This window comes from Spinacia oleracea, chromosome 4 (genome assembly GCF_020520425.1).
Source record: "Spinacia oleracea cultivar Varoflay chromosome 4, BTI_SOV_V1, whole genome shotgun sequence".
In the NCBI taxonomy this organism is placed as follows: domain Eukaryota; kingdom Viridiplantae; phylum Streptophyta; class Magnoliopsida; order Caryophyllales; family Amaranthaceae; genus Spinacia; species Spinacia oleracea.
Window position 1 is genome coordinate 5,637,375 of NC_079490.1, and position 19,495 is coordinate 5,656,869.

The 19,495-nt window shown below is 35.7% G+C and overlaps 3 protein-coding genes across 3 annotated transcripts; 2 read left to right on the plus strand and 1 right to left on the minus strand.

The window, feature by feature from the left end:
* Positions 1-990: 990 nt before the first annotated feature.
* LOC110796720 (cytochrome c oxidase subunit 5C) lies at positions 991-5,678 on the plus strand. The gene is made up of 2 exons (XM_022001808.2): positions 991-1,147; positions 5,315-5,678. The coding sequence occupies exons 1-2, from the start codon at positions 998-1,000 to the stop codon at positions 5,513-5,515; spliced, it is 351 nt and encodes a 116-aa protein (XP_021857500.2). The 5' UTR covers positions 991-997; the 3' UTR covers positions 5,516-5,678.
* Positions 5,679-7,553: 1,875 nt separating this feature from the next.
* LOC110796719 (transcription initiation factor TFIID subunit 9) lies at positions 7,554-11,874 on the plus strand. Its single transcript, XM_022001807.2, has 3 exons — positions 7,554-7,777; positions 10,197-10,465; positions 11,383-11,874. The coding sequence occupies exons 2-3, from the start codon at positions 10,208-10,210 to the stop codon at positions 11,671-11,673; spliced, it is 549 nt and encodes a 182-aa protein (XP_021857499.2). The 5' UTR covers positions 7,554-7,777; positions 10,197-10,207; the 3' UTR covers positions 11,674-11,874.
* A 2,734-nt stretch (positions 11,875-14,608) lies between these two features.
* Positions 14,609-16,604, minus strand: LOC110796718 (nicotianamine synthase-like). Its single transcript, XM_022001806.2, has one exon. It carries the CDS (start codon positions 16,500-16,502, stop codon positions 15,510-15,512), a length of 993 nt encoding a protein of 330 aa, XP_021857498.2. The 5' UTR covers positions 16,503-16,604; the 3' UTR covers positions 14,609-15,509.
* Between the last annotated feature and the right edge of the window lie 2,891 nt (positions 16,605-19,495).

The window sequence follows — 19,495 nt, forward strand, 5'->3', positions numbered from 1 at the left end:
AAATCTTAATAGAAAGTTCAATATAATACAATAGAATGTTCATTATCTAAATAAAAAAGACACAATACATTTCAATGCAATGTTCATTACTAATATACGTAACATTCAAAGTCATTAAATAAAATGTTCATTATTATTGTAGACAATATTCAATTTCCTTGAACTGAATATTCATAATTTGTTAAGAATGTCATAACTAAACAATGAACAATTTTTTCTTTTAGGACAGAACAATTCAAAAATTCATAACATAATATGTATTTTTATCAAAATATATAATGTTCATAAGATCTGAGCTAAAAATTCATTAACATTATATACATTAATAATAAATAAAATTATGAATAAAAATCGAACAAAAAACTAACGTACAATTGCAAAAAAATAAGAAATTCTGCAGAAAACCAAAACAAAGATACAAATCAAAATCAAAATATCCAGCGAAAACACGAAAAATAATAAAATTCTAAACACATTTTATCCAAAATCAAAATATAAAATCGAAAACAATCAAAACCAAAAACATTGAAATCAAAACAAATAAATGAAAATAATAAAAATGTAAACTTACATTCTGACATCAATGTACTTAAAATTCCAGAATTAGATTCGAAAAGAGTTTCAGAATTATCCATAACTGCGAGCTCCATCGAAACAAAGGAGAGAGAAAATAGGAGAGAGAAAAAATTGAAATAAACCCTAAGAACAAAAATTGCGCAACTTGAAGAAGAAGTAACAAAAAAAAAAGTTAGGAAACTTAGGAAAAAGATGCTGAACGACATCGTTTTCGGGTGGTACAGCCAGCGCTGGCTGTACCCGCATCACCCGACGTCGTTTGGTTAGGGGTACAGCCAGCTTGGCTGTACCCGAGGGCAGCCAAAAAATTGCGCCCATCATTGACTACTCCCCCCATTTCTAGAAATGGGCTAGAACTTAGCGGTAAACAGATTAGCAAAGTGGGCCATACAATGGGCCTAAAATGGGCCATAAAAAGTAAATGATGACTGAGCCGAAACCCGAACTATCAAAGTCTTCCTCACAATTCACAAATCACAAACCATCGTTTTTGGTTGTTCGATTGGCGATTTCTGCATTTCCAAATCTTCGCCTCTCTCATCCTATTCTCCATTTCCGCCTTTTCTCTCTGGTAAGCTTTCTCTCTCTTCTCAGCTTTCGATCTATGTCTCTGCATCCAATCATATCTGATCTTTGCTCTTATTTTCTTGTTGTTAATTTTTTATTATGGGTTCATTTTTTTAGCTTATCGTAAATTCGATTGAATATTTACAGATTGGGGGCTAGATTTGAATTTTACAATTTCTAAGAAAAATTCAAGATACCTAAATGTGTTATGTTAGGGTTAATTTTGTTTCTGAATATTTTTTGTTAGATTAAAAGTGATATTAATCGTTTTGGGTATTTTTTCCTTTGTGCGGGGTGGGGTTGGGGTGGGGGGGATGATATAGTAGGGTGTTTGAGAAGAAAACAAGACTTTTGCAGATGAAATGGAAATTATGCTGATTAGAAATCGTATGTTTTGGGTAATTTTCCCTTGGGGGGAGTTGAGATGATAAAGTAGGGTTTTTGTGAAGAAAACGGGATTTTTGCAGATGAAATGGAAATTATGTTGATTAGAAACTGTATGTTTTGGGTTATTTAGTGAATAAATGAGTCGAGATGTCGTTTGCCAAGGTGTAATTTATTTGACAGATCGTAGCTTGTATAAAGACTAGAGAGAGAGGGTGTGTTGTATTTTCAGTGTGACTGAGTATTATCTCTGTGTGATTTCCGAGCTTCCAACTGCGTCTTTTGATTTTCTCAAAGTGGATGAATTTGATATTCAGTTGCCTGTTTTATTGTTGTGTATGTGTAGGGTTTTCTTCAAATGAAAGGTTTTTTGTATGAGTTTACTCTTTTCATGAACATATGTTGTGAAGACTCATAGAATAGAGAATAGTAGATTTTGCGTCGCTGATGTTGAATGGAAAACTGGGTTTACATTAAGAAATTGTGTTGGTGACAGTGGTTGAGTTTGCTGCAGTGCTGCACCAGGGTACTGTTATGTGACTTGGTTTGTAAATGGTGTTTGCCTACTAGTATAGAAAGTTCATGATTGATTTTTCGACTTTGTTTGGTAGAAAGTAATCGGAAGGTAAAAAAGATAAAGGAAAAGAAAAATATGGGTTTCTGTGTTTGGTTCCAAAAATTAAATTGGATTCGATGGGAAGGGAAATGAAAGGAAACATCAATGATAAATCTTCATTCGAAAGAAAGGGGGAAATTAAAAGCTGTCGAATGATTTTCCACATTAGTTAAGGAAGGGAAGGGAAGGGGAGGGAAGAGAAAGGAACCTTAATTTGTTTTCCGTTGTTTGGTTTGATGGAAGGAAGTGAGGGGAAAGGAAAGTAAAATCCTTTGGTTTTCTTCAAATGAAAGGTTTTTTGTATGAGTTTACTCTTTTCATGAACATATGTTGTGAAGACTCATAGAATAGAGAATAGTAGATTTTGCGTCGCTGATGTTGAATGGAAAACTGGGTTTACATTAAGAAATTGTTTTGGTGACAGTGGTTGAGTTTGCTGCAGTGCTGCACCAGAGTACTGTTATGTGACTTGGTTTGTAAATGGTGTTTGCCTACTAGCTATGTTACTCAGACACGAGTGTCAGTGTCGTGTCTGACACGGTGTCGGAGTGTCCGACACTTCGATCCAAATATTTACAGACACTCCGACACGGTCAAAGGAGTGTCTTGACTTATTTTTTAGACACGGCTCCAAAATAAAGTGTCGGAAAAAAAAAAGACACTTTATAAAATAATTTTTTTTTCATATTTAGTAAATAAAAATATATAGATTAAAATATTAATAAAAGTAAGGTAATAAATTAAAAACAGAAAAAAATACAAAGAATCCAGTATTGGAAAAAGTAACAAATAAAAAAACAGAAAAGAAAAGTAAATGACTTTTGGAGTTTAGAGGGAAATGTATCAGGCATTTATTAAAAACGTAAAAAAGAAAAGAAAAGGTGCAAACAGTAAATTTCCTAGAATCCTAGAAAAAGGCAGGTGGATTTGTCCCACTTCCCACCACTAATTTAATAATAAAAAGTTAAAACAATAAATAAAAAAGTGTAAAGTTCCTAGATACCTAGAAAAGCACGTGGGTTTGTCCCACTTTCCACCCCCTAATTTAATTAAAAAAAAAAGGTAAAAAAAAGAAAAGTAAAAGGTGTAAGTTCCATAAATGACGGGAGAAGGAAGAAGGAACGCCGGAAGCCATGGCTATGGCTGATTCGGAGTAAATTTCAACGAAAATCAAAATTGAATAGTCCATTCCACTCGTTTTTTCTTCTACAATAAAAGCCCTAATAATAATTTTCTTCTCTCTCCTTCCTCGGCCTTCAATTGTTAGAGTTAGGGTTTTGAAATCCCGATTTCGACACTTCTTTTCCGACCCTTTTCCGACACCAGTGTCGACACCTTCCCGGACACGTGTCGAGCGTCGTGTCGCGGGTCGGGTCGTGTCGACACCGACACCCACCGTCCGACGAAGTGTCGGAGTAACATAGCCTACTAGTATAGAAAGTTCATGATTGATTTTTCGACTTTGTTTGGTAGAAAGTAATCGGAAGGTAAAAAAGATAAAGGAAAAGAAAAATATGGGTTTCTGTGTTTGGTTCCAAAAATTAAATTGGATTCGATGGGAAGGGAAATGAAAGGAAACATCAATGATAAATCTTCATTCGAAAGAAAGGGGGAAATTAAAAGTTGTCGAATGATTTTCCACATTAGTTAAGGAAGGGAAGGGAAGGGGAGAGAAGAGAAAGGAACCTTAATTTGTTTTCCGTTGTTTGGTTTGATGGAAGGAAGTGAGGGGAAAGGAAAGTAAAATCCTAAGACAGCTTTTAATTTTCTCTTTCCTTTCGAATTCCCCCACTTTCGGGTGGAAAGGAAAGTGAAGATTTATTATTGATGTTTTTCTTCCATTTCTCATCATTTCCTATCAAATCCAATTTTATTTTTGGGACCAAACACGGGAAAACATATTTTTTTCCCTTTCTAATTTAGATTTATATAAATGGTATTGATTATTGAGGAACTGGTTTTTCCATACTCTGTTGATATATTTTGCGCCCCACTCTAGCCTCCTCTGCTGATCCAAAAGTCAAGAGCGCTGAAAAGTCAATACAATATTTGTATATTACCGCAAACCACCTCTCTTTTCCGTTCAGTGAATCTAGTAGTGAATGCCAAAACTATGTTTTATCCCTTTCTTTGAATTATTTTTTTCTTGTAAAGAAAATTGCAGCTTGTGGTGGAACTAAAATGAGTGGAAGTTTACAGAGACATTACTTTACACATTTACAGTCTTCTCCTCAAGAAAACTAGCATTGTTTACAAGTTTCGGTTCTGTAGCTTGTAAGTTGGTTATGTTCTGTCTCCTGTTTGTTATTAGAATCTGTTCTATTTCTATTTGTACATGTTTTGTTCTTTGGGGTTGTTAGGGAGGCCCTCCTCAAAGATAACCTCCAATCCCTCAGGACTTGTAAACTTACCACATTTTGTAGAGCCATTTTGTAAACTTGAATCATTGACCCTGAAAAGAAAAGGAGAAAGTTGGGCAGAGATGCTGGTGCTGATCAAAGTGGAAGGAGTGATTTACTGAAGGTGTCTAGAAGAATGATGTACTAATTTTGCATTTATTTCTTTAAATTGCCGAGAAGCATCCTTCTCCCCTTGCTCCAATGGAAATTTCTCTTCATAATTGCCAAAACGGACAGTAATTTTGGGTTCAATAAAGTGGGAAAATAGGATGGGGTAGATTAGGAGTTGTTTACAATTCAGTTGTAGTTTCGTTTGATGGCTATGGAAAGAGATAGACTATAGAGGATGTGAGAGAATAGGATGTAGAAGATTGATACTGAGGTAACTTCAGCCTTCAACAGCAAGTACAAAAGGGTGGGGGGAAGATAAAGGAAAAGGCATGATCTGTTGTTATCTTAGTTGGACCAATTGTTAATTTGTTATATATTGTGGAAGAGGTACTAAAAAATCAATATTTGCAGATAGAAGAATGAGAGAAGTCTTTCATATAATCTGACAATTGTAAACATTATTAGTGTTTGTGTGGCTCATATGTTCCTTTCTGGTGAAAGTTTACGTACGTGATTGTTTCATATGTTTGTTCCTCGTCCTACGCAACAAGGGTATCAGGTCCCTATTCTTGCATTTGTAAACAGTCTTTTACCCCCTTCTCTTCCTGTAGTATGCAAGTGTACACTGCCACTTAAAGCAGTATTTTTTTTTCACATTCAGGTGATTAATATGGCTGGCGCAAAGGTTGCTCATGCTGTCTTGAAAGGTCCAAGTGTTACGAAAGAAATATTTATTGGACTTGGACTCGGGTTGGTTGCTGGTACAATGTGGAAGATGCACCACTGGAACGAGCAGAGGAAAGTTCGATCCTTCTATGACATGCTGGAGAAAGGCCAGATCAGTGTCGTTGTAGAAGAGTAAATCGTATTTTTTGATGAATTACATTTTGTTTTAAGTTGGGTTTCTTTGGTCGTTTTTGCTGCTCAAACTGTAAAGTGAAGCACTGCATAAACCCCATTCATGATTAATAATTTTTTCTGATACTGGAAGTTAAATGATGTAATGATATGTGGATTTTGTGTTATATCATGTTTTCTCCACTCAGACTGCAGTGTAAATCCTGAAAGTTGTTTTAGACTCTTAAGTTTTAACCCCATTGTGGTGAATTTTACGAGAACATGACAACTATGTTTTCTATTGTCGACTTCTCCCATCGTTTTCTTTCAGTTACGGTAAAATTTCAGTATGATAGGTGAAAAATATCATGATTCCTGAGGTTGTTCTCTTTGATGAATGCTTATTCAAACACTGGGATGCATGTTCTTGGAAGAGGAAGTTTGATAGAATTGGTGATGTACCCTAAAGAGGAAGTTTGTCCAATTAAGCTGAATAAGTTTGTTCTTGATCATGCTCCTTGAAACTAGAATCTTTGGCATCACAAGTTGAAATATTGGAAATTGATTTATTTTTTTCAACATAAAAGTTAGGAGAACTTGTACACTTGGAGGCAATACTCCTTGTTTTCCTATATGGCTAAATACTTGAAACATTTATGTTTGTGTGTAGTTTTGGGAGAACGAGTAGGTCGTATATGAAAAGTGAGGTTAATGTGTTTGCTTTTAGTTGTTGTAAGAGATAGAAATAATAAATACTTCGTATTAGTATAAGTGGGGTTAGTGTTACAAATATCTAGAAACAAAACGAATAGACAAGTATTGCGCGTATTTATAAGGAAAGATCAAAGTGTGTACCAATTAACAAAGATGGATTTTGAACTACGGAGTAGTAACCTTAAAACACTAGGCCTACAAAACCATTTTAATAAAAAAACTAAATAGAAGTATTATGTAATTTTTATAACGCACGTTAAATCCCAAGGAAAGAGATGTAAAAAAAAATTAGCGAAATAATACCAATTGTGTATTTGGAAGGAAAGAAAGGGGAGAAAAGAAAGGGGGGTGGGCCAGTGAGGGCGAGGGAAGAGTGAACTTGCATTTCCTTTCAAATCTTTTCAACATTGAGGGAACGTTTGGTATGCGGGAATGAGAATTATAGGAATAGAGTGTGAGATTCGAATGAAATTCGTGTGTGGGAATTCCTTGACTTGTTTGGGTAGTGATGAGAAATAGATTGGGAGAATATTATAAAATACGCAAATACTCATATAATATAACTCATCTTACTATTAGTCTATTAATGCCATTTTTGGTAATCTTTCTCCTTATCTCAATTTCCTTCCTCAATTCCCACCCCTCCCTAGGTAATAAAATCAATCAAGGGAATTGAGCCTAACATTTTATGAAATGATTTAATAGGGAGGACAATGAATCCTTGCAACTCTTTCCTTTCCCTCCCTTAAGTCATATCCAAACAAGGAAAGTTGAATCCTTCTCTTTCTCTTCCCACTCATTCCCTCCATATACATCTATCCAAACACACTGCAAATGTTACTAATATGTGATACAAAGTAAAGATGGTTGTGCGCAGGAATGGCCCTAGGCCCGACCGACAAAGGCACGAAAAAAGCCTGTCCCGCCACGGACACGAAAAAAGCACGGCCAGGCACGAGCACGAAGACGTGGGCCGAACGTGGGCCATATTTTTTGGAAAAGCACGACAAGACACGATAAGAATCGACCTAATTTAGTAAAATTAGGCTTAGGCACGACGGTCCGACCCGACACGTCAGTCAGTGGGCCTTAGCCCTATTTTGAAATTTTCAGCTCGGCCCGACCCGACACGATGTAGAGTGGGCCTGAAGCTCGACCTGACTCAACCCACGACCATCTTTAATACAGAGTAACTATTTAGATTTTTATTTTTATTTTTATGCTCCGTATAAGGTTTTTATAAGAGGTTTTGCATCTATTGTCAAGCAAATTTCTTAAGGGGTTATTTGAGATTTTGAGGGGTAATTTTCTAATATCAACTGAGTCATTCGCAAAAGGGAAAAGAAGGAAAAAGAAAAAAGCTTTTCTAGTGTCAATCATGTCCGAATCACGTGACTTTAATTCAATAGTTCCACTTTCACCGCCATCGTTGGCATCGTTCCCCGTTTGTTTGCTTTCTTCTGCTCAAATTTAGTGCAATTTGAAGACTCCTCCCATCTTTCTCCCATTGAATTTGAGTAAATTGCTGCAATTTCAAGACTCTTCCCGCTAATTCTCAAGCATTCAAGATCAGGTAACTCGAAATTTTATTTGATTCAATTTCGGATTATAATTTTAGGGTTTAAAATTAAGTTTAGGGTTTATTGGGGGGTTTTCGGGTTGCTATTGTCTTATGGGTTTATGTTGCTAAAATTGCAGCATATATCAAAACAATTTGAATAATTGAATTTTGCCCAAACATTGTATGTCATTGATTATGTACAGTATGCCAATTTTATTGATGTTTTTCGGAACATGTTTTCATGATGAATTCAAGGTTCAAGTTAGTTTGATGAACATTGCAAATGTCCTATTTCAGGAATTCAGTTGTTCTTATCCTTCGTGCAATTAAAATTTTCGAATTGGGTAGTGAAATTATTATCTTATGCTGGGAGAATATGCTATTTGGTTCGAATTTGCGATCTATTTGATGTTGTTATTTTGTAGGAGGGAATTTTTTTACTGTCTTTTACTTGATTCTGTGTCATTGGAGTGTAGAATCAGCGATAAATCAAGAGGTTTACATTATGAGAATTGGGTAAGTAGTTGTTGAAGGAAATTTTTATGGTGATGAAAAGGATTTTATAGGAGTTAGGTTTGATGCTATGTGCGGATTTTCAGCTAAAAATCCGATCGCTGCTGCAGTGCTGCTGCCAAATAAAAACCCCTTTCTACCTCGAGTTTGCTTATCTCCTTTTGTTGTGTGTCAGATTCCACACGACCTCCCAACTGGGTTTTGGTGACAATGTGACATCTGTGGTGTTAATGGAGATAATTTTGGAGAAGCCTAATGTAGAGATTTCACTTTCCAGTTCCCCCACCAGTAAGTGGGCTTGATAGTAGCTTTGCAGAATCTTCGACATGCATCATTACATATTTCTAAGTGGTAGCTATAAAGGAATAGAGTTTTGCAAATGCAAAAAGCACTAGACAGCCGAACTTAGGCTGTATTTAGTGACTTGTGTGTGTATCTTCCAGAGTTACCTGGTTCGTGGTTCGCTTTGGTACGGGGTACGAGTTCGGGTTCGCGGTTCACGGGTAGCTGATTTTAGGTTCGCGGGTAGCGGTATGGATTATTTTATTTTTTTTAAAATTCAAATTAACAAATAAAAAGCAACCACCATCTTCATTCTTCGGCAGTTCGGCTTTCCAGTTCTTCACCTCGACCTCATCCATGGCTATTATTTTCAGCAAGACGAAAGAACAACAAAAACAACAATTGACGGTAGGAATCAACACATATGTAATTCTCAAACAAAAGCCCCAACATATTTTATCTTCTATCGCTTTCCCGGACTTTCAATCGTTAAAACTAGGGTTTTGGTTTGGTTCGTGAAAAGTCGCGAATTGGATCGCCGGAGAACCACGAATTGGTACAGGCGAACCGGTTCGCGGTTCGCGGGGGTTAGGGGCGAACCAGGTAACACTGGTATCTTCTGATATATGGAAACATCACATTCATTGTTAATGAGTTCACAGATTTTATAGCTGATACAGTAGGGTTCATCATTATCATTATCATTACCCCATTGTCTCAAAGAAGCTCCCGCAAGAAGCGGGGTAAGGGGGGGTCGGGTGTACGCAACCTTACTTCTGCAATTGCAGAAAGGTTGTTTCCAATTGACTCAAAAGCGATAACGGGACGACCATCTTCTACTTCATGGAAAGGAAGCGAAGAGGTTTTAAGAGCCATTTTGATTTAGTCCATTACATCCCACAGCCAAAAGAACAAATGAATCTTTGGCTCTATCGGAAATGGACATATATCAGTACAGTTGATATAGTAGGGTTAGTTTTTAATTTTTCTGGGGATGGATTATTAGGAGTATGTGATTCTAAATACGAAGTATGAAGTAGCATTTGCATGATTTTGATTTTGGTGTCGGTGGTGGTGGTGTGTGTGTAGGGGGAGGGGGGGGGGGTTCTGTAGTTTTTCTGTCACTGACTTTCAGTTGAGCCTTAAGCAAAGCTTCTGAGTGCTCAGAAGCATACCAAAGGTAGAGCTATGGATTCGTATATCAGTGGTATCTGATATGGGGGGAAGATGGCGTCTTGCTACTGTTTACTTGGTTGGACACTCTTATCTAGAGGGTGCAGTCTGGTGAGTAGTTGGGACTAGCATCAGCTTTGTAATTAGTAGAGAAAACAACTTTAGTTAATTATGATGGTTATTCAGAGAAATGTTGTATTGTGTAGTTACAACCCTGAAGCCTACTGTAATTAATCCTTAATTTCGCTCAGAATGTCGTCCTGTACTTTAACTGCAGCTCTGCTGCTTTCCTCCATTTCTGAGTTCTAGTCTGTTTTTTTTTGGGTGGAAGCTTACCATGATGCTGAGTTGTTATCCCGAAGCTGCAATCTTGCATGTTTTTCCCACTTTCTTTCAACTCAGTTTTCTTGGTTGAATCTCAATTCTCACTTTCTCAGTTCTAAATTTTGGGTGGTTATTGCAGTTTGAAAAATTATGGCTGAAGGAGAGGAAGACTTGCCAAGGGATGCAAAGATTGTGAAGTCGTTATTAAAATCTATGGGTGTTGAGGAGCATGAGCCCCGTGTTGTGCACCAGTTTCTGGAGTTATGGTATAGGTATGTCGTCGATGTGTTGACGGATGCACAAGTTTACTCAGAACATGCAGGCAAAGGCACAATTGACTGTGATGATGTTAAGCTTGCTATCCAATCAAAAGTGAATTTCAGCTTCTCACAACCACCACCCCGGGAGGTACTTTAGCTTTCTATTTACCACTTCTTTCTGTAAATAAATAAAACTATGTTTCCATGTGCATTTTATTGGAATTGCTCTTGTCATGATCTCATTTTCCTTATCGGGATACGAATGCCCCCTTTCTTTAAATTGGCTGATATCTCAAATCCCTACTTGTATGATGGACTAGTAGAACTGTCTTAATCTGGAGAAAAGCTGGGGCAGGATAGAATTAATTATTAAGAAAGGAACAGCACATCGTTTTATTTGTTGTCAGTGTTGATGCATTATTCAAGAACTTAGTGCTCCTTTGGTTCACTTGGGTAGTAACTTCCCATGGGAAGTTCCAATTCATAGGAAGTTAATTCCCTTGTTACTTTCCTAGGAAATAGATTGATTACGTTTGGTTGAACTTGGGAATTCATAATTGATGGGAATTGACATGGGAAGTATGACTTACCAAGGAGAGGGTAGGTAAGCCACTTCCCATGTTCATAGGAATTTCAAACTTCCCAATATAGTTCTAATTCCCCCATTACTCCCATTTCATGCCAACCAAACAAGTAGCTATATACTCCCTCCGTCCCTAAAATATTACCCCAAATGCTTTAGTTCACTTTATTAAGAATTGGTTATAGCCAAAAGCAAAGAGTTAGGTAAATTTATCTTTTTGTTAGATTTAGGGTATATGGGGCAATCTTTTAGGGACGGAGGGAGTATACACTTCCTAGGAACTCACGCTTCCCCCTCTATTTACATGCAACCAAACATCCCCTTAGTGTGAAATTTTTGCGTTCCTATGTCTCAGCTTCTACTGTAGAGATTTTACCAAAAGAATGCTGCAAATCGTTCTTTTTATTTTTCCTGTTATTTGGGTTTTTTGAGGTCATATAGTGGTGAATGATAAAGTTTTAGCAATTTTACTATTCGACCAGGTATTATTAGAGCTTGCTAGAAACAGGAACAAAACCCCGTTACCAAAGAATGTCGGAGGCTCTGGAGTTCCTCTTCCACCCGAAGAGTACACACTGATTAGCCCTAATTACCAGCTAATGACATCAAAGAGACAATCCGCCCAGGCATTTGAAGAACCAGAAGAAGAAGATGATGAAGAAGAAGAAGAGGCCGCTGTTCCTAGCTCCTCTCAAGAACCAAAGAACGATACAATGCAGACCACTCCGCAACGGGTCTCTTTTCCTCTTGCAGCTAAGCGTCCGAAATGCTAATTTGACAACAACCTACATTTGTGTCAGGTTAGATCTTCCAAAACTGACAATTGCCTGTTTCTTAATTACAAATCATACTATAGCGAATTGTCAGATTAATTTGTAAGCATCTGAATTCGTGACCCTAATCTTGCTGTATCTGAATATTGGTAATACTGTCTTATTTTAACAGTAAAGGAGAAGTGATTTTAAGTTTATGTACATTACACTCTATCTGGACCCTGGAGGTGATGTGTTTATAAACACATCTCACAGGGGTATGATGGTAATTTCGCACCACATAAACACGCCATTGTTCACATAAACACACCATCATTTTTATTTTTTATACCATTGTTTTCATAGTCTATACCATTTTTGATATCATTGAAAGTTCAATGTATTTACAAAATTGCCATGTTATGTGTTTGACAATACATAACTATTATGGGTTTTTACTTCCTCCTCTGTAGTGTGCCTTTACCTGTGTTAATTTCTGAAAAATCTTCATATCAACTACTACATCAATAATTGACAATATAATCTTGGATATTTATTTTAGAAAATGGTTTGAGATACGTATTTGCTTACATTTGCTTACAACTACCAATATTAGACTTAGAGCACCAGTCACATCGGTACGTTATTATTATTTTCTGAATTGGAAATTATGAAACGTTCATTTTTTTTCCTGGTGGTATTATTATTGTTAATTTTTATTTTGGTCAATAAATGTTCAACATCAGTATATTATACACCACATGATTGGTGGTGACAGGTGATATGTAGTTGCTTGTATCATGATTTAATCTACAATTTGAGGTTAACTACTTCAAGGATTATATAAACATTTGGTGGCGTCTTTGGGAAATTAGCTGCAAATACCAATGAGATATTGGCCTAGTGGGTTAAGACTCAAGACTCGGGGTATGTAGATGATAAGTTACAAGTTCGAATCCTCCTCCCCCATTTGTAATTTATATTACTCTCGTCGCTCATTTGCACCAAAAAAAAGGAAAATTGCTGCACAAAAGCATACATGCATTCGATGTTTACTTAGATGTCTTGCATGTTCAATGTTTGAAGAAAAAAGAACTTCTTGGATTGAATTAGAGGTTTGACCATTTCAAAAAGCTAATGGGACTGTTTGGTTACGAGAGTTCTGGAATGAAAAAGGTGCTTTTGTATCAGAGATGTAAAAGAGTTTGTGTAAAATGTCAATTTTGTCTTACTATTGTCTAGAATTTATTAACCTACATCGTTTTACATCAAATGTCTATTATTTACTAACCTACATCACTTTACATTAATGTCTTTAATGGCTAGCCATATAAAACTCTGAACAACTAACAACTACTCCGTAATAACTTGCACGAAAAAACTTTACACAAACAGCTAATTCGACTAGGTAGTCAAACTAGCTACTCCGTAATATAAGCATTTAACAACAAACCACTAGTCAAACCAGTTAACAGTTACGCCGTAATTACTAAGCAAGGCTATAGAATCATAACTTGATTATACCTCTTGACAAACCAAAAGAACACATAAAATGAAGATTGAAGAATCAGAACCATATACTTGAATGTTGCTAGTGGAATACTAATCCAAAATAGATGAGATCACTGTGTTTTGCTACATTAACAGCAATTTGCATATAATCATCTCATTTATGTCTACAACTGAAAGGACTTGAGATCTTATAAGCATATGCTATTGTTCTTGTTCTTTCTTTCTTTTCATTATCTTCTTCTTGTCTTACCTTAAAATAACCACATAAATTGTTTCCTGTTATGGTTGTTATTATCAATACTTATCAAGAATTATGAAAAGAGGTTTGCTCTAATCTCAGTTGACAGCATTTTTGTTTTATCACAATTTTCTCTTGATTAGACATTGGCTGTCAAACCGAATATATCTTGCCTCCTTGTAAATCAATATGTTGGCGTATTTTTTTCACCTGATTTTTACTTATATTTTTTGTTGTTATTTGAACTTATCAGAATTTATTTTGGTTGTAAATTATACTCCCTCTGTTTCTTTTTGTTTTTTATGTTTTTTTTTTGTGTTTCAAAATATTCTTTACATTTCCTTTTATATTATCACATAAATAATTTAGTATTCTATCAAATTTGTGTCTAATGATTATTTTAACCAAATAAATTCATTGGGTCATTTAATCTTTCACACTTTTCCACTGGGATATTAAATTTTCTCATTTTTTCAATATCAGAATTTTGATAAAAGTGAAAACATTATAAATACTCGTAATTTGCCTTGTTTAAATATAAAAAAAATAGAGGAATTTCAATGTACATTAATTACTCGTTAATAAACGTGTAAAAAGTAAAGCGTAAAAAATAAAAAGAAACGGAGAGAGTACTACCTGAACTTATGTAATGAACTGTTTTCCTTGAAACAAATGGAAAAAAGGTGAACAAAACATGACGTAAGGGTTTGTGACCTATTTATAAGAACCCTTAGTATTTACCAGTAGAGCAAGTGTTCCATCTTCAAATGAGGTTTCTATTTTTATGGACAATTAATTTTTTGGACAAACTCATTCCTATTAATTTTCTCATTCCTCAAAAATGTATTTTCTCATTTGTAATCTTATTAATACATTTTTTAGGAATGAGAAAATTAATACATTTTTTAGGAATGAGAAAATTAATACATTTTTGCTCAAGTGATCGAGTTTGTAATCTTATTAAACTAATTTGAGAGAACTCGAACTCGTTTTTGCTATGAAGACTCAAAGATAAATTGTTCCAACATTTAATCGTAGTCTTACATTTCTCGGTCATCAAAACTTTGTAAGAAATAGTTTGACAATGAATCATTGTGAAAATGTGATTACTTTTACAAGTTTAAAATGTAGTAATTTTTTTCTGTCAAAAAAAAAAAAATGTAGTAATTTTCAATGTCTCACAATACAAGCGATAAAATTTTAAAATTCTTGAGAAAATTCACATACAATAATACATAAATTACGTAGCATACATTTATAAGTAACATAACATTGATTTAACATTGTTGAATTAATTTGTGCTGCTTATTCTAGTGACAAATACAACTAGCTGCAGCAATGACTAAATATGTGTAGTCCACACATAAATATTTTCATATATATATATTTCATGAAAATGACTTAAAAATATTAAAAAAGACTCCTAAAAATCCATAAATTCATTGACGAAAATGTCACCTTGGCTTCCATGTTGTATCTTCTTCACTGTGGCTAGTCACATCATTCATCCCCAATTATTTAGAATTAGATTCATCTTCCAATTGGAGATGGGACCAACGAACATAATATATCTCCTCCCAAGATAAAATAAACCCCCAATCATATTACCTTGAAATATCAAAAGAGCATTTATTCAAATCTACCTTGATAGATGTGCCATGGGAATTTCATTATGATTTTTATTTTCTTCAATTTAGAAACACAACAATTACTATGATCATTTTGATCATACTGCAACCAGAATGTACGCAATCTTACCCTTAAATGATTTAAAACTGCCACCGGGTACGTTGATCAAGTTTGGATTCATTAGGAAAGTTATTGGATGAAAGAAACTTAATTAGTGAAACCAAAAATGATCATGACAAAAAACACATTAGGGTTCATTGGACCACATTTCATGTATAGGACATGCAATTTCCTTCCATGAAAATGGAAATACTATAGAAGATGATGATCAATGGATTGAACAAAGGGGCCGGGCCGGGTTGAATGGCGACGAGATGGTGAAAAAGAAAGTTCATCGGTAACAATGGTGGAATAACTTAACGAACACATAAAGATTAGAACAAGGACAAAATGGCAAGTGTTTTAGCTTAGCTTAAGCTTATTGATGGGCACTAGAGGCTAGTTCTCCTATGATGCTTCCATGGTTCAAAGGGTTAAATGGTTGAATCTCCAAACACTTGCAACTTTGCATCCTTATTGGAGAGAAGTTATGTGTATGGTTTTGCTCCCACTCCATTGAGTACACCGGGGAAGACCGATCCACGGCCTTCCTCGCGATCACGACCGAGTTGATCACCTCGTCGGTCGGGTGAAAAACCGACAACACGTCGAACCCGCAAAGGTCATCGGGCTCGACAACTGGGTACAAAAAGGCTCGAGCGCCGTGGGCGCTACGAACCATTAGGGTCGACCCGGGTGCCATGTGTTTAGCCAAGTGATGGATGACCTTAACCTTTTCCTCCTTATTCATCCCAACAAGGGCAGCCAAGAAAACAACATCATACTCCTCAAGCTCATCCTTCCCCAAACTCATAACATCCTTAGTGTGGAACTTCATCCGGCCCGACAAGTCCGGGTCGGGCTCCACCAAACGGGCCGCCATCTCGTTCGCCTCGAAGTCGATATCGTAGTTATCGAACCGAGCCTCGGGGAGATGGTTACGAGCGAGGACGATCGACGTCAGAGGAAGCGGGCCGGACCCCACGAAGGCGACCTGCTTCGGCGGGCCCGCCCCGTGACTCGAGTTTTGTGTCAAGATGTTGTACTCTAGCAAGCTAAGCTTAAGGTAGTTGTTAAAATAAGGGAAGATGTCAAGGTGTTGTAAAGGGACATCAAAAGTGGCTAAAATAGTAGAGTAATGTTTCTCAAGTAAACCCTCAGCCTCACCACAAAGGGTAATTAACTTAGACCTCATTTCTTGGATTTGATGGCATAATTTTGTGACATCAATAGGATTAGGAGGCATGCAAGTTAAAACAAGTTGTGTGAACAACATGTTGACATCCTCGGATGGTTTCAGACTTTCAAGGCTTGCAATTTTTGAATACAATTCACTTATTGTGTTCACTAATGGCTCTTCTTGGCACACCATGTCGACACTATGAGTTTATGGTGTTGTGTTTTGAATGGAAGAAGAACAAATGTTTTTTTTTTTTCTTGGAAGGAAGACTTTGGACTAAATTGGTGATTTTGGACTATGAGAAGAGGGCTTATTTATTGGCAATTGTGGGGCCTACATGAATAGTTTTAAACTTTTTAATCTTTTTAGAGATGCTTAATTGGTCCCCCATGTAATTGTGTTTAAGTGGTTCATTATTCCCTAATACTAACCCCCTTTTAAAATTGTGGAACCCTAGCTAGTCGTATTACTATTGACTTTTGTCATTTGACTATAGAGAATGTCATCATATGGGGGTAATTTACTGTTACAAGGCATCAAGTTGCGTGCATCGGATCAAATCTATATATTTTTTGACAGGTAAGGAACTTACTAAACCAATATTTATCTCGGTTCAGCAAACTTAGTTACACAGATCTACGTTTGAGCTACTCTTAAGCATTTCGTTGATGATCGATGGGGTTCAACTTTATGATCCCCAACCCACAAGGTGGATTCCCCACCATTTCCTCCAACTTGTGTCTCCATTTCCTCCAACTTGTGTCTGTTACTCTCTTCGTCCCGGAATACTCGCACCGCTTTGACTGAACACGCTTGTCAATGCACAAATTTGACCACCAATAACTTTAACTACATATTATAAAAATTTATAAAAATATGAATATTTTGAAAACATATATTAAGGTGAAGCCAATAATATATTATATACTAACATTTATTTTCATATACTAGAAATAAAATAGGGTTCCAAGTGAATTAATTATGTGAATAGTGTAAAAAGTCAAACCGTTGCGAATATTCCGGGATGGATAGAGTACTTTTTTTTGTTTAAAACACAAATACTAAATAACATATTCACAATACAGGGAAGCGTATGCGAAAGTATGATGTGTAGACAGTTGATATAAAGATATAATATTCAATCTATATAAAAAGGTGTATTATTTTTATTTGATTCAACTTTTATCACTGTATATTTTAAGGTTCATACGCATGTGACGCGCATGCTTACGTTTATATGAATCATACTCCCTCCGTCCCGGAATACTTGACCTGTTTTCCTTATCGGGCCGTCCCTTAATACTTGACCTGTTTTTAAAAATGAAAATATTCTAACAATATTATATTATTTCTCACTCCACCCCTATTAACCCACCTACCCCCTACTCCATACAAAAAATAATTAAAAATTCAATCCCTACTCTTCCCCAACCCCACCCCTTTACACATTTCCCACTAACTACATTAAAATAATACCCCACTATCAACTACTACCTATTAAATTAAATAAGTCAATTCAAGTCCCTTAAACTCTGTGCCGGTCAAACCGGGTCGAGTATTCCGGGACGGAGGGAGTATAGTTCAGCAATTAAGCATATTTAATTTATCCCCTTTCCAATTGTACACTTATTCCTTAATCTTTATGCAATGCTCGACTATATGTAGTATATTGTAGAACTTAAATGTATGGACGATATATGGCTCTTGATCTTAACCAAATTATTGTTGCATGCAATAATTTGTATAGTAGAACATCATTGTCACATATATGTTGCCTTCTTATATTCATAAAACGGTGTCGACAAGTTACATAATGAGTACAGTGTTACAAAATCGTCTAAAAATTGTAAGGATGGTTATAATTGTATGTGAAAGTGTACCCATGCAAACTCCCACGGGAGATTACCTCGCCGAAGGCGTTGAGAACTCTTCGTAGTAGAACAAAAAAAAAAAAATTGATCCGATATATAAGATGAAAATTAAATTAAAGCTCAAAAAATTTAAAGAAAATGGTGCATGATATGATTCTTTGGGAAATTAAGTAGCTTTAATTTGACTATAGAGAATGTTAAATAAATAAATATAAAATCACAGATGCACAGTACAAACAAGTGTATGTGAAAGTATATGCGTAAACAATAGATATATAAAGATATAATATTCGATCTATATAAAAAGGTGTATTTCTTTTTACTTGATTCAATTTATATCACAATATATTTTAAGGTTCATACTCATGTGGCGCACATGCTTACGTTTATGTAAATCGTATAGTTTACCCGGCCAGTATATAATTTTTTTTTCCCTATCCAATTGTATATTTATTTCTTAATCTTTATGTTGTGGAATTTTAATGTATCACTACAAGAAATTGTACTATTAACGACGGAAAATCCTGTCGCGAAAGGCCAATAATCGTTGATTAACGACGGGATCTCCTGTCGCGAACCCGTCATAAAAGGGGGCCGTCGTTAATAGAAATCCCGTCGTAAATCCGTCGTAAACCCGTCGTAAAAGACATTTGCGACGGTTATTCCCGTCATTGTTTGGTTGTTTGCCCCGTCGCAAAAGGCTTTTGCGACGGGATTTTTAACCCGTCGTAATTAAGTTGTCGTTAAAGATACAAATTCTTGTAGTGTATGGACGATTTCTATCCATCTTAACCAAATTATTGTTGCATGCAATAATTTGTATAGTAGAACATCATTGTCACATATATGTTGCCTCCTTATGTTGATATAACAGTGTCGACAAGTTACATAATGAATTTATGAGTATAGTGTTACAAAATCGTCTAAAATTGTAAGGGATGGTTATAATGGATCCAATATATATGTTGAAAATTAAAGCTGGAAATAAAGAAAATGTTGCATGATATGATTCTTTGGGAAAGTAGCTTTAATTTGGAAGAATGAGCACATTCTCCATTTAATTAAACAAGCTAGTGTGGTTCATCTACATAGTTGTATGCATGATATCAACCAATAAACAAACCTCGATCATATAACATTAGTTGTTGATGTAATTAATCAAACCGCGAATGTCAACTATATTAATTGGTAAAGTTTTAAGGGGTGACAGGCTGACAGCTGACATCTAACACCACTTGGGATCATCATCCCGTCTACACTGTTTGTACGTCCTTTGTGGCTGCAGAGATCTCTCTGCATCTAAACAAAATTAAC

Excerpts from the sequence above, each read along its gene's own strand:
- LOC110796720 (XM_022001808.2), top strand. The coding sequence starts at position 998 with ATGATGACTGAGCCGAAACCCGAACTATCAAAGTCTTCCTCACAATTC. Across the intron at positions 1,148-5,314 it reads ATTTCCGCCTTTTCTCTCTG|GTGATTAATATGGCTGGCGC; the intron begins GTAAGCTTTCTC and ends TTTCACATTCAG.
- LOC110796719 (XM_022001807.2), top strand. The coding sequence starts at position 10,208 with ATGGCTGAAGGAGAGGAAGACTTGCCAAGGGATGCAAAGATTGTGAAG. Across the intron at positions 10,466-11,382 it reads CACAACCACCACCCCGGGAG|GTATTATTAGAGCTTGCTAG; the intron begins GTACTTTAGCTT and ends CTATTCGACCAG.
- LOC110796718 (XM_022001806.2), bottom strand. The coding sequence starts at position 16,502 with ATGGTGTGCCAAGAAGAGCCATTAGTGAACACAATAAGTGAATTGTAT.